The 13,544-nt window shown below is 35.2% G+C and overlaps 2 protein-coding genes across 5 annotated transcripts in view; both read right to left on the minus strand.

Annotated features, from left to right (window-relative positions):
• Nucleotides 1–173: 173 nt before the first annotated feature.
• Nucleotides 174–9,246, minus strand: chpt1 (choline phosphotransferase 1). The gene is made up of 8 exons (XM_042722076.1): nt 8,832–9,246; nt 4,992–5,141; nt 3,815–3,954; nt 3,636–3,720; nt 2,186–2,317; nt 1,863–2,021; nt 1,624–1,749; nt 174–1,513 (listed from the first exon to the last, which is right to left on the minus strand). The coding sequence occupies exons 1-8, from the start codon at nt 9,069–9,071 to the stop codon at nt 1,397–1,399; spliced, it is 1,149 nt and encodes a 382-aa protein (XP_042578010.1). The 5' UTR covers nt 9,072–9,246; the 3' UTR covers nt 174–1,396.
• A 1,344-nt stretch (nt 9,247–10,590) lies between these two features.
• The window catches only part of mybpc1 (myosin binding protein C1), a 32,428-nt gene continuing 29,474 nt past the window's right edge, over nt 10,591–13,544 (minus strand). For all 4 annotated transcript variants that reach the window (XM_042722074.1, XM_042722072.1, XM_042722071.1 and 1 more), the window contains one exon: nt 10,591–11,297. In XM_042722074.1, the coding sequence (XP_042578008.1) occupies nt 11,179–11,297 (119 nt within the window). In that variant the 3' untranslated portion in view covers nt 10,591–11,178. The remainder of the gene's footprint in view (nt 11,298–13,544) is intronic.

Genomic DNA, 13,544 nt, shown 5'->3' on the forward strand with positions numbered 1-13,544 from the left:
TTTGAAATGTCATTGACTGGGTTAATATTTATTGGTCAAGCAAATGTAGCTGTTCCTGTTGAGTCACATTCTTTGCTGTTTTGTGTCATTGATTCTTGCTTCCAGAAAGAGGAAATGTAGCTAATATAGTATGAAGATCCCAAAACACGTAAGAAATGGACGTTAGACGGTGCTCTATTCAAATCACACAACATTTATTGTTTTTATTAGCCCTTTGGAAGGAGATGATTCTAAGCAGGCAGAGAGTGCATCATAAAACAGGCTCAGAAGAGAAAACACCCCCTAAAATCCCTTAAAACAGTGCTAAAGGCAATGCCCAATAACTCTGTTTGTGCTCACTTGAAGCTCTAGGAAGTGCAACATACAACCAGGAAGTCTGAGCAAACTGGGATTAGGTGACTAGGGAGGGGGTGGCGAGATGAGTCTGTTTTTAGCACACAGCCACAATCCTTGACAATTAAGTTCTTTCAATTATTATTTTTGTTTTAAACAGGCTTGACTTAATTCCACACAAAATTGATTCCGATTATTAAAAGAAATACACTGTAATCACTGGACAATCACAAAAGGTTTACGTAAAGCTACAATGGCTGTTTGGGCAGTTTTCTTTTCTGGATCTTATTTTCTTCTATAAAGTGTCACATGATCTACGAATAGCTGCTTTTTTTTATCAACATTAAAAATTCTGAACGGTATAAAAGGTTCTGTGGTATAAACTATTTTTGGCAGTTTGGCGACTATATCAGGCTGAGAAATAGGTTTATAATACTTGCTTTTCTTTCTATGCATCAAATCAGACATATAAAAATGGGCCTAAATGAAATAATAGATATTACGATGTAGAAAATGGACTTGGTTGCCCAAACTGCAGTTGTAGCTTCCCTTTTTTGTTAAAAATTGACAAACATGATCAACCCCCCAAAAATGTTCCCTCGATTATTTTTTTGATTCTTTTGCTCATCTTTATCTTTGACCAAATTGAGGAAATGATTCTATGCAAACGTTTTTGGCCAATTCTAATTCAGCGTTTGATTTCCACACCGATTTTCCTTCTTTATCCTTTGAAAAAAATAATAACTATTTCTAATGTGTTCCTGCACAGAATGAACCATTTCAAGGCAAGGGCCGCCCTCTGGCCCCCAAGGCCGCATTTTGTACATTGTCTAAACTCTTTCTTTTGATGCAGTGATGTATTCTAGTGTACAGAAGTGTGGTTAGAAAACAAAATGAGCTGGTCTGGTCAAACCTGGCAAAACGTTCAGTTCTGTTAGTCTGTGATGGTCACACTGTCAAGGCCATTGCGGTTTTGGTTGGTGGGGCTCTCCTGCTCTAGGTTGAGAAGCGGGACAATGTCTTCATCCTTAGATCCCGCTTCCTCCTCCCGCCGGGCAAATTGTCAGTCTCTATGTGTGTGGCCCTGTGGGGTGATACTGAAAACCCGGATTCGCAGGTGGGAGGCGATTTGCAGGCACAGGCCTGTGCAGTAACGCAGCAGATCCACCAGGGACAGCACCTAAACATGGCGTTGGAGAAGAGACATGTTTAGTTTTGACTCAGAAAACATTTTGCTATATGGCGCATCTGAAAACGCAGTGGTTTGACCCACTAATGGTTGTGGCTCACCATGGCGATCCAAAGCACGATGTGTTCATCAATGTAGCTGTTGAAATACTGATTCAAAAAGAGGAGTCCAGGACCAATGAAGGCTGTGTCAGGAAGATGAAGCTCACTCTTGGTCATGTGTGCCACCTGTAGAAGAAAGCATACCTGATGCATTTTGGATAACTGTTATGTAAATGATGAAGGTCATGATTGCAAGGGCCAAATAACAATTTTGACTTCTTATATAGGAAGTCACTCACCACCAGCTTATTCGAGATCTTGGCGATGACCATGCCAAATGTAAGGATGTAAAGGCAAGGATGGTGCTCGAAAACCTGACTGGAGGACTTTTTAAAGATGATGAAGGCCAGAGAGAGGATGAGGCCGATGTGTAGACCAGGAGACAATACACTGGTGTCCTGAGGAAGACATGTTACTCTATCACCCTAAAGAGGTCACTTTTTTAACTTTGCCTTACATTAAATCTGGTAGCTGAGCTATCATAACCCAAAAACGTGACCTCAAAAGCAATCAATGCAACTGATGAGCCGTTCTTGCCCACGCCACGCTGGAAAGCACTTACTGCAACGGTTGAGCCGTTCTTGCCCACACCACCGTTTAGGATGACGTAGAAGTAGTTATAGGTTGAATACAGAAAGCCACCGATAATGCCAAGGATCGGGAAGGTTTGCAAATTCACACCAAGAACAGGGACCTGGGTGAAAGAATGAGAAATTAGTGTCTTTATCATGAGAGTAGCTGTTTGTGAGCAGGGGTGCTGGGAAGGGGCAGGGCTGAAGCTCTGAGCATGCTTCATAAAATGGGGAGAGGTTAGAAAAGATTCATGTGCGTGTTGACATCTGGATTTGTTTTTTTGTTGGTGTTTTTTTTTTGGCACATCTATGGGTGACTGGTAGCCATAGTAGTAGTTTTTACCTATATTTACCTTTTCACAGTCTGTTTGTCCTCAGAACATACTCAGAAATGGGCCTCTGACATGATTCACAGTTTTGGAGGATTTTACAGTTTTCTTCCTTTTAAAATAATTTTCTGACACTGTGTATACACTGGAAGCACCTGACTGCATGTCACATCGCAACTGAGATTATTACATTTATATTAAATTTAACATTAGAATGTTTTTATAGTGAATAAACATGCAAACAAACCAAAACTATTAATAAAAAGATATGTTCTATTTACTCAAATGTATTATTATTATTATTGTTGTTGTTGTTAGTATTGTGAATAAATATGTAAATAAACAAAAATATTAATAAAAGTGATTACACATAAATGTATTATCTTTGTTTTTATGAATGAACATGTAAATAAAAACTACTAATAAAGTATATTTATATTTGCTTAAATATATTTGATATTAGAATTTTTATTCTGAATATCAACTAATAAAAAGATGCAAAATATTTAGTCAAGTGTATTATTATTATTATTATTATTATTAATAATATTATGTTAGTGTTGTGAATAAACATATATAAAAAAATTATAATATGTGACTTCTTAGTTGAAATGTATCATTATTATCATTATGAATAAAAATGTAAATAAAAAATACTAATATAAGATGTGATATTTATATTTACTTCAATATGTTATATTAATATTTTATTATTCTTATTTTATTAATATATATACTGCATGCATAATTATAATTCAAGTCAATAATATTCTGATCGTATTTGTTTAATAAAAAGATGTGAAATCATGAGGAAAAAATAATTACAATATGTACTGATGATAGTATTTACAGCCCTAGTGTGAACATGGTTTAAAGCAACATTTTTAATTGATTGATTTTTAATTAGTAGGCCAGCAACATCACAAGATGGCTTTGATACAACAGTCATAAGTTATTTAAATATATATATATCAAATAAAATAGCAGTCAATCATTTGAAAGCACTTTGTGATTGGCCACAATGGACTCTTCCAGTGTAGACCGCTTCAGTGATCATAATGGGAGTGAATTTATAAACGTTGTGAACTAGAAAGAAACGTGACTGACGTACCCTAGTCTCCCAAAGACTCACTCCTCCAAATGCTGTCATCAAATACATGATTATGATAGCAATCTGGACTTCTGTCACGTCAACCCTGCAGAAAACATTCGAAAATACAACACAGTTAAAAAAAACATCACACAGACCGGTTCAGTAAATTCAATCGAATAAGCTGTAAATGCACTCACAATCCAAAGCGGAGTGTCCCGGACACGTATGTCTGCCACTGTGCGCAGAAAAACATGAACATGCCCACGAAGCCACAAAAAAACATCCAGTAAGGGTAAGTGCCGATCCCGCAGGATATACATGTCAACACAGCAACAATGTTGTTAAAGGGATACTCCACCCCAAAATGAAAATTTTGTCATTAATCACTTACCCCCATGTCGTTCCAAACCCATAAAAGCTCTGTTTTGGATGAAAACCTGGAGGCTTGAGACGCCTTCGGACACAATTTAAGATATTATGGATGGAAAACCGGGAGGCTTGAGACTGTCCCATAGACTGCCAAGTAAAATAACAGTGTCAAGATCCATAAAAGGTATGAAAGTCCGTTGTTAGAATACTACCATCTGCCATCAGACGTGCAATCTGGGTTATATGAAGCGACGGGAACACTTTTTGTAAGCGAAGACCCCCCCCCCCACTTCTATTCAATAATTCCTCTTTTTCTGTGATCTCTATAATCACATAGATGCTGTGTATGCTCTTCTGTGCCCCAAGGATGCGCTGTTTATGGTGGATATAGAGAGACACCGCTTTGATTTGAAATAAAACAGTCGCATCCTTGTGACACTTACAAAAAAGTGGTTCCCGTCGCTTCATATATAGTACCCAGATTGCACGTCTGATGGCAGATGGAGTATTCTGACGATGACTTTCATACCTTTCATGGACCTTGACACTGCTATTTACTTGGTAGTCTATGGGACAGTCTCAAGCCTCCCGGTTTTCATCCAAAATATCTTAAATTGTGTTAAAAAGACAACTTTTTACGGGTTTGGAACGACATGGAGGTAAGTGATTAATGACAAAATGTTCATTTAGGGGTGGAGTATCCCTTTAATACATACTACATGTACACATGTTAATAAACAACAAACGGCTTAACTGCTAATCAATAAAAATATTAGCTAGTGTCCAATAAAAAAACTTAAATATGATTATTGTAAATATATAAAAACTTGATTTTTTTTAAGCAGAGTTTCAATGGTGGGGTGTTGCTAGGTCGTTGTTTACTAGGCCAAAAACAAAAGACATTTATTTAGATCACTAACTGTATGTGTTAACATTAATGATGCTTAACGAAAACACTATTAAATATTACACACCCAAATGGTGAAAGGTTGTCTAGCTGGTTATACCTGTAGAAACGGCGTCACAGCCATGGTCAAAGAGCTCTCCTAGAGCTGAGCTGCTATTGGTCCGTCTGGCCTGCTTCCCATCAATGGCGTCCAGTGATTGGTAGATGAAGAGACCTAAGGCGCTGAGAAAGAAGGCCCAACCTGGAGCCTGGAAAGAGTAGATTTGAAAGAAAACATAAAGGCCAGTACACTGACATTGATAAAGACTAACTCAATTAGACCTGGTTCTTCTTGTTTGACTGGGCTCAAAGTCAAAGAGGCATTATAATTGTTCAAAATCATATTAAATGCTCTTTCTTGAGATTTGTTTGCAGTCTCTTTCATTCAACCTCTCAAGCAAGGTCTTTTGTGCCAAGAGAGAAAAAACTTTAGACTAAACTTTGACCTCTAACTGTAGATATGGATGGCTTGTCAAGGTTCACAAATATGGACACAAAGGAGCTGTTTTATCTCCTTTCCTGTAATAGATATGGTTATCACTGCTATTTTGCCATAATTTTGTTTGCTTTAGAGAGGCATTTTTGGAAAGAAGCACTTCAGCCATACATATTATTCAAAGGTAACTAAGCAGAGTGAGAATATTCAAATAATGTGAAAGGAAGGAAAATGCAGAGTAGCTACAAATGTGAAATGATTTAATTCCTTAGAGGAGTCTGGTGTAATTGACTGCTCTAGATTGTTGCATCCTTTGTTTTAGTGCTCAGTTTTTTGCCTATCTAGGACTAATTTTCAATTTTATTAATTTCATACCTTTAAGATTATGAAATTAAACTGGAAATATAAGAGTTGGTTGTTGATAAATTGTGGATAAAGTAAAATGTGATGTTATATCAAGGGCGTTGTTCATAAATCAAGGGCAATATAAGAGTTGGTATATTAACAGAAGTGTAATAGATAGAGTAACAGATGAAATGTGTTAAAATATGACCCTGAATAACTAATAGAACATTTTAAAATGACTCGTAATTGTGGATAAAGTAAAATGTGAAGACAAGGTATAAATTGTTATATCAAGGGCAGATTGAGTGTGTGTGTGTGTGTGTAATAGTTTGATATGGGCAAAGGTCCATGTGGCCTAGCTAGGTCGATTTCCCAGAGAAACTACATGCAGGCCATCTGGTTTCACTGCACATTCACAAAACAGAATAAACCCTCTGTGTGTTTGAGTTATTGCTTTAGTATTTTTCATTCCAAAAACTACAAAAGGCCTTTAATGTATCAAATAATGTCTCTGTTAAGTCTGCTACTGTGAATGTGATTCCTAAATGTAGCAGGTTTTTTGTTAGGAGAAGAGAACCCACAATTTAATATCAGGCCTATGCCGTTAGGTTTCATGATTAATGATGTACAATATAATTTATATTATTTAGATATATTTATGCTAGATGCCAAGTTATCATTTGCATTATACTGTTAGTTACTGAAGATGATGCGCTATAATTGGTTGTCAGATAAAATGTGGGCCTAAACAAGAAGTATATGGCATCAAGGATGCATTTATTTGATAGAAAAAACAGTAATATTGTGAACTATTATTACAATTTAAAATAAAAGTTTTCCTATTTTAAAGGGATAGTTCACCCAAAAATGAAAATTACCATATGATTTGCCCTAAAGCCCTCCTAGGTGTATATTAAAAAATGTGACCCTGGAGTTATATTAAAAAATGTGACCCTGGAGCACAAAACCAGTCATAAGTAGCACAGGTATATTTGTAGCAATAGCCAACAATACATTGTATGGGTCAAAATGATTAATTTTTCGTTTATGTCAAAAATCATTAGGATATTAAAGGTGCACTAAGCAATTTTTGAAAAACGCTTTTGACCACAGTGTCGGACCGTGTCCCAAAACACACTTGCAGTCAGTCAGCAAGGGGTGTGTCTTTTTATGATAGAGAGAAGAGAGTGCTCCATTTGAGTGTACAGGACGGATATTAGCAAATCGACTATAATTAGAGAGAACTGGAAGATAAAAAGAGGAAAACATCAGAGGAACAAAACATTTGAAAAAAAGGGTAACGATCAGGCAAGAGGTAGGACCCGTGTAAATATTGGTAGTGCTGTCAAACGATTAATCGCGATTAATCGCATCCAAAATAAACGTTTTTGTTTACTTAATATATGTGTATGTACTGTGTACATTTATTATGCACATATAAATATACACACATGCATGTATATATTTAAGAAAAATATGTTACGTTTATATATGAAATATATTTATATATGATATAAATTACATGAATATAAATATACATGTAAATACAGGTAAATATTTTCAAATTATATGCTGTATGTGTGTGAATTTATTTATAATATACATAATAAATATACACAATGCACACACATATATTACACATAATATTTATTTTGGATGTGATTAATCGCAATTAATCTTTTGATAGCACTCAATATCAGAGCAGCTTTCCAACGGTGGAGAGAACTGGAGGGAAGGCCTGGAATCGGACGCCGAGGTTGCGTTGTTTTTTTGTGATAGATGAGTAACGTTGATTTTGCATTGTTTCACACAACTTATCTGTGTTGGCTTTTGTTTGAATATGCTTGTTTGTCATCCTCGCTTGTTTCTGCATTCGTCATTGCCAGGGTTGTGTACGTACATGTGGGGTGGAGATATCAAAATAGGGGCGAGGACCTGGGCGTGTTTGTTTTGGTGCTTTCAAATATCAACACTGTTTGGCAAAAATCGCTTGGTGCACCTTTAAGTAAAGATCATGTTCCATGAAGATATTTTGTAAATTTCCGATTAGTAATATGCATTGCTAAGAACTTAATTTGGACAACTTTAAACGCCATTTTCTCAGTATTTAGTAGGTTTTTTTTGTTTTTTTGTTTGTTTGTTTTTTTTGCACCCTCAGATTCCAGATTTTCAAATAGTTGTATCTCGGCCAAATACTGTCCTATCCTAACAAAGCATACATTAATGGAAAGCTTATTTATTCAGCTTCCAGACAATCTTTAATATATTTAAAAAATGTAACTTATTCCAGTGATGACAAAGCTTAATGTTTACAATAAAATTATAATTACGTGACAACTTATTAAACTTGGGAAAAATCCTCTTATTTGATTATTAACTAATAAACTAATAAAAGCACCCAAAGCCATACTGTAGTAGTGAATATCAGCACAGTTGTGAAAACCTATGGTGCTGATATTGAGCACAGCAGCACTCTTCATGCAAATATTGCTTAATTATAATAACTTTATAATATTATTTGTAATAACTGTATTATTACTATGGCTGCTTGAGCAATTCAAGCATCTCTGGGTCAAAGTTCACTCCAAGCCCCCTTTGTCTGTGTTCCAGTCTGACAACAGGTGGGTTAAAGTTCAGCAGCAATCTCCAGAACTGCATAGCAATAAACAGAGGAATCTGGACTTTGTCAGTGGAGTATAGTCTGTGATTCTGGAAATATGGCACAGGTTATGTCCACACACACTGTGACATGGGGTCACAGTGCTGCCCGGAGTCAAATAGAGAAGGTCAACAGCTAAAATAACAAATAATAATCTGCATGGTCTGCACAGTCAATAAATCTGATAAAGCAGCTGCGTGCAGTGCGTCATAATACATCAGTGTCGTCATAACGTGAATCAATAAACCAATGCGCTAAGAAACCGTGACCAGAAATGCACAAATATGAAGCCACGAAACGTTACTTTAATGTATTTACAGCCGTCGTTCAGCACCACCGAAACCAACGAGGTTCGGAATGTGTTTGTTTATTCTTAAAACTGACGTGGCAGGGGATTTAAATAGAACGAAACACGTCACGCACACGTTCACTCAAAGTTCCACTCGCGTCTGAACTCACCTCCTCCGTGGCGGTGGGACTGTAATACACGAGAATGACCGTCGTTAATATGTTTATAAGGAGTCCAATGATGGTCAGCGTGTTCGGCGCGACCCACGTCGGGATCTGCTGGACCAGCCAGTTCCAGTATATCTGGCAGGGCGGCTCGAAGAGAGAGCGACCGGCCGCGCTGTACTTGTGTTCCTCCAGGCGCTTGAGCTGGACAGCTGACAGCGGCTCCGGACAAGCGCACTGAGGCATTATGATCGCTCTTTTGGCAGGGGCAATGCAATGTTTTGGTCCGAATTCCCAGGTGTCCACTTAGAAGAAGGCATTAGCATGCGGCGGTTACGTGTGGAGAGTCATTTTTGATAAGCGGAACTGACGGTCTCATCCGTTCCTAATATCTAAGAGCAGATAAACCGAGAGGCACAGGAAACTGCGCTCCGGAAGAGGACGCAGCCGGGAAATTTGAACGAGTGTTGTGCCGTGTCTGAACACCAGGGGCTTCTTGGGGCCTATTTTACTTTATTTTTTTTCTTCAAAACCGTTCTTAACTTTTTTAATTCAATTACATAAAGATAGATTGGTTTAATTTGAATATGAATTGTAAGACTGATTACCCCTTGTCAATTGCTAGTTGGTGAAGTTTGTTCTTAAGACACAGTCTTAACATAGTGACTATGTTGATGCAACTGGCCCCAGGGATGTTGACATACTGATTTATATTACTGGAAGTCTAGATATTGTTAACTAAAACTAAAGCTATTAAAAAATCGTTTTCAGTAGTTGAAACTAAGCAAAAAATGAAATATTAAATAAATATTAGATGAAAAGCTTAAAGACATAAATGAGAAATCTTGCTTTTAGCAACTTACTGAAATATGTTAAATTAGTAAAATGACTGGAACTAATTTGAAAATGTTTCTATTTAACTTTAAATTAAACATCCTAATACTAATGACAAAAAGCACATCAAATTACTATAACTTAAACTAAAATTAAAAATATATATATACAAATAAAAGCAAATTAGAAATATTAATAAATACTAAATAGAACATAAATAGCACTGATTCCTGGGGCTAACCAGTTTTTCATTAATTGCAGATCATTACAGGATATAACATTGGCAAACCATACTGTCCTTATTTATCATTGTATTAGACGTGTTTATTATGTTGTTTTACGATTCTTTGGTGTGTCTCAATTCTATGCCCTTTTGTAGTATAAATATTGTGTTCACACTGAAAATTCCCAATGCAAATATCCAGATGATGCAAATAATTCACCTAAAAATAAAACAAAAATAGTATAAATATTGTTCACACTGAAAATTCCCAATGCAAATATCCAGATGATGCAAATAATTCACCTAAAAATAAAACAAAAATTGTATAAATATTGTGTTCACACTGAAAATTCCCAATGCAAATATCCAGATGATGCAAATAATTCACCTAAAAATAAAACAAAAATGTCATCAGACATAGATGACAAAATAACCATTTAATGTATAATGTGTCACTTGGGACACAATGTCTATTTAAAATGGTGTACAATTTGTGCACAGACATTTATAGATAACTCGACTTGCATTTCCTAATGGAAATTCCAGTGCTTGCAAGGCTGCAAAATAATAGGGTTTAGTCTTTATTAAAATATATTTAGAAATTATTTTTAACATAAATATAGACGGAAATAGAGATGCACAGTGTTGCCCAATCTTGCTGTCTGCATCAAAATAATATAGGCCTTTAAAACAAAAAAGAAACCGTTGTTTTCATACAGAAGCATTTATTCAACTGTCATGCTGAAATGAACACTGGCATGTACCATTAAATATCCTTAGACCAGCGCAACATTTTATGTAACGTTCAGATCTCGTCTCATGACTGATCTGATAGTTGCACAGTATTGATATTGCATACTTAAGTGGATTTCAGTACATTCAGTAAAGAATGAAGGAAAGGGGCTGGGAAAACTCAAACAAGAAAACAAAACAAAGACAGAAACAGCAAAACCCAGACTTGTGCTCATTTCGGACCACCCATGTCTCCCAAACCCAGAAAAACACAAATGAACCACATTACCATATCTGTAACTGACTGCTCTAGATTTTCCACAATAAAATGTCTATTTGTGATATATTTTGAAACAACCATCCAGTTTACTGAAGTCATGCATTTGAGTTCCAGTGGTATTTCTTAAAACACAGCTTTACCTGATCGCACAGTGACAGATGCAGAGTTTTCTAGAACTATAGAACCATGTCTGAACACAGCATACCATGCCAAAGTTTAGACACATGTGCTATTATTTGTAGTAGTGACATTGATTTCTGGGTAATCATTGGGTGAGTCAGCCCTCAGATGGATCCCTTCTTCTCTGACTCTGACTTCTCAGAGGTCTTAGACTCGTTCATGTACTTATCAATGAGGTGTAAAGGAACTCCTCGCTTCATCAGCTCAAAGAACGTAAAACCTCCTGAAAAAGGGGAAAGATAGACGGTCAGAGTGGTGACACTGAAAACAATGACATTTTAAATTATGTATTTGTTCTTCAGCCTTGAAAGTATTTGGTCATGTAAGCCACATTTAAAAATGTCTAAATATCTTTGCACTATATAGCAAAATATCACCTAGTGATACTTAGTGATCATTTGTTTGAAGATCACTGCCCTTTACCATACTAAAAATAAAATAAAAAATTGAAATAATATACTTTCAAAGAATTTATTTCAGTGTAAACTGAATGCAATGTTTCCTGGTATTCTGACATTTAATTACATGTTTCTTGCATTAAATTAAAATCTATAACAGTAAATATGTATATTAAATGCAATTAGTTGAACTTAGTTATATAATATTATAAATAATTATATAAGTGACATAATTTCATCTTTATATATAATTTCATAATTACATCTTTTGTCTAAAAAAAAAACAAAAAATGTACTTACAAAATAATCACTGAATGTACTGACAAAATATTTTTTTAATGTAATTTCTATTGAAACTTTTATGAATTTAAATATATTTGAAATTACACATTTGTGAAGCTGCAATTTAGTACATATAAAACATATTAACATTAAATGTCATATTAATTAGCATACACCAGTAAAAATTATAACCAAATAGTTTATATGTGTTTTAGTGTTATCAACACTTGAAAATAAGTGTACTTCTTTAAAGCACAACATATGATTATTAAAAAATAATGATTAAAATCTGCTTTATAGTAAAATGTTTAATTTCAAAGTGCACTGTTTAAAAATGCACTTAAGAAACACTCTCTTTAAGTACACTTAAGTGGGCTTTTATTTCATTATTATATTATATTTTATACATTCTTTTAAGATTTAAAGTACAGTACAAGTGCACAGTCAATACAATTAAGTGAACTCATTTTTTACAACGGTTGGTTTGTTATTTTCTAATATAAAGACATTCAAGATTTTAAGTGTGACTTAAGTGTCCAAAAACCTTTTAGGCCACTATATACAGAGAGAAGAGGTAGAGACAGACAAAAAGTGTGGAAAAGAGGAGAAGGACAACATTGAAATCAGGACAGGAATTTGTCAGTGTTCGGCAGGTGCAGCACAAATGTTGAGAAAGTGAGTTCAATCATCTCTGCAAGCTTTTACAGCTATTGAGGCGCTCATAACTCATTTCATCAATGCGTATCTTGTCATTGCTTGCTGTAGCATGTTGAGCTGCATGGACAGTTTGTTGAATGTGCTCAAAATTAGGCTGCATTATGCAATATGACCACAGTTATAAATATACAGAGCATATGTTCACAGTGGAAGCATTTGCAGAAATAAATAATTAAGTGTTTCTTGAGGAGGGATGCTAGTCTTGACTTTGTTTTGAATCTGACTGCATGGTCTCAAAGGAAAGAGATACCTCATCCTATTTTGTGATCGTTTTTATTTTTTTTTCTAAAATTGCTAGGCTTTAACTTCAGCAAGTTTACACTCTGGTTTTTCTATGCATTTTCATATGCAAAACCAGCCTGTAACTTATTTATATATGTAACAAGTAAAGTAGCATGTTACTTGTTACATTTATTTTGTCATTTAATTAATTCACATTACTTTTTCTATTTATGAATTTACATCTGAATATTCTCCACATACTCATATTGGGAGGAATAGGGATATAAGGTGCACAAGTATTTTTGTTTGTTGTAATATGTGTGTGCATGTTGGATATTGGTATGTCATGCTTAACTGACGTAGAGAGCGCAACATTTCTTTTCACCTACAAGATGATAACTTCATAATAATGCTGGTAAATGAAAATAAAAAGTCCTTTTGTGGTATAGTCTATGTGTCATTGCATGCAAATTATGTTTGGGGGGAACAAACACAAAGTAGCACATCATAAAATAGCATTTCCAGTGTAAAAATGGCTGCAAGCCAAGCATAGTGCTTCCTTTCTGGAGAAGAAAGAGTCTCGGTTAGATGCTGTTGAGAAAAAGTAACAAAAAAGTAATTTAGCACATATTCATAATTAGTTTTTATAAAGAGTAGCGCAATATTGTAACATTCCCTGATACTGGTTGACTTTGTCAAAAGCATGCACAGTATCAATTCTGTATGGATAAAGCAGTTTAAATTTAAACTGGTTCTTGGAGTTCTTGTAGAATCCTGTAAAACATTCTCCAGTCAGAAATATATATTTTTTTTAATTTTAGGGCATTACACACCAGCAAAGAGCAAAAGCA

This window comes from Cyprinus carpio, chromosome B4, assembly GCF_018340385.1.
Source record: "Cyprinus carpio isolate SPL01 chromosome B4, ASM1834038v1, whole genome shotgun sequence".
Lineage (NCBI taxonomy): Eukaryota > Metazoa > Chordata > Actinopteri > Cypriniformes > Cyprinidae > Cyprinus > Cyprinus carpio.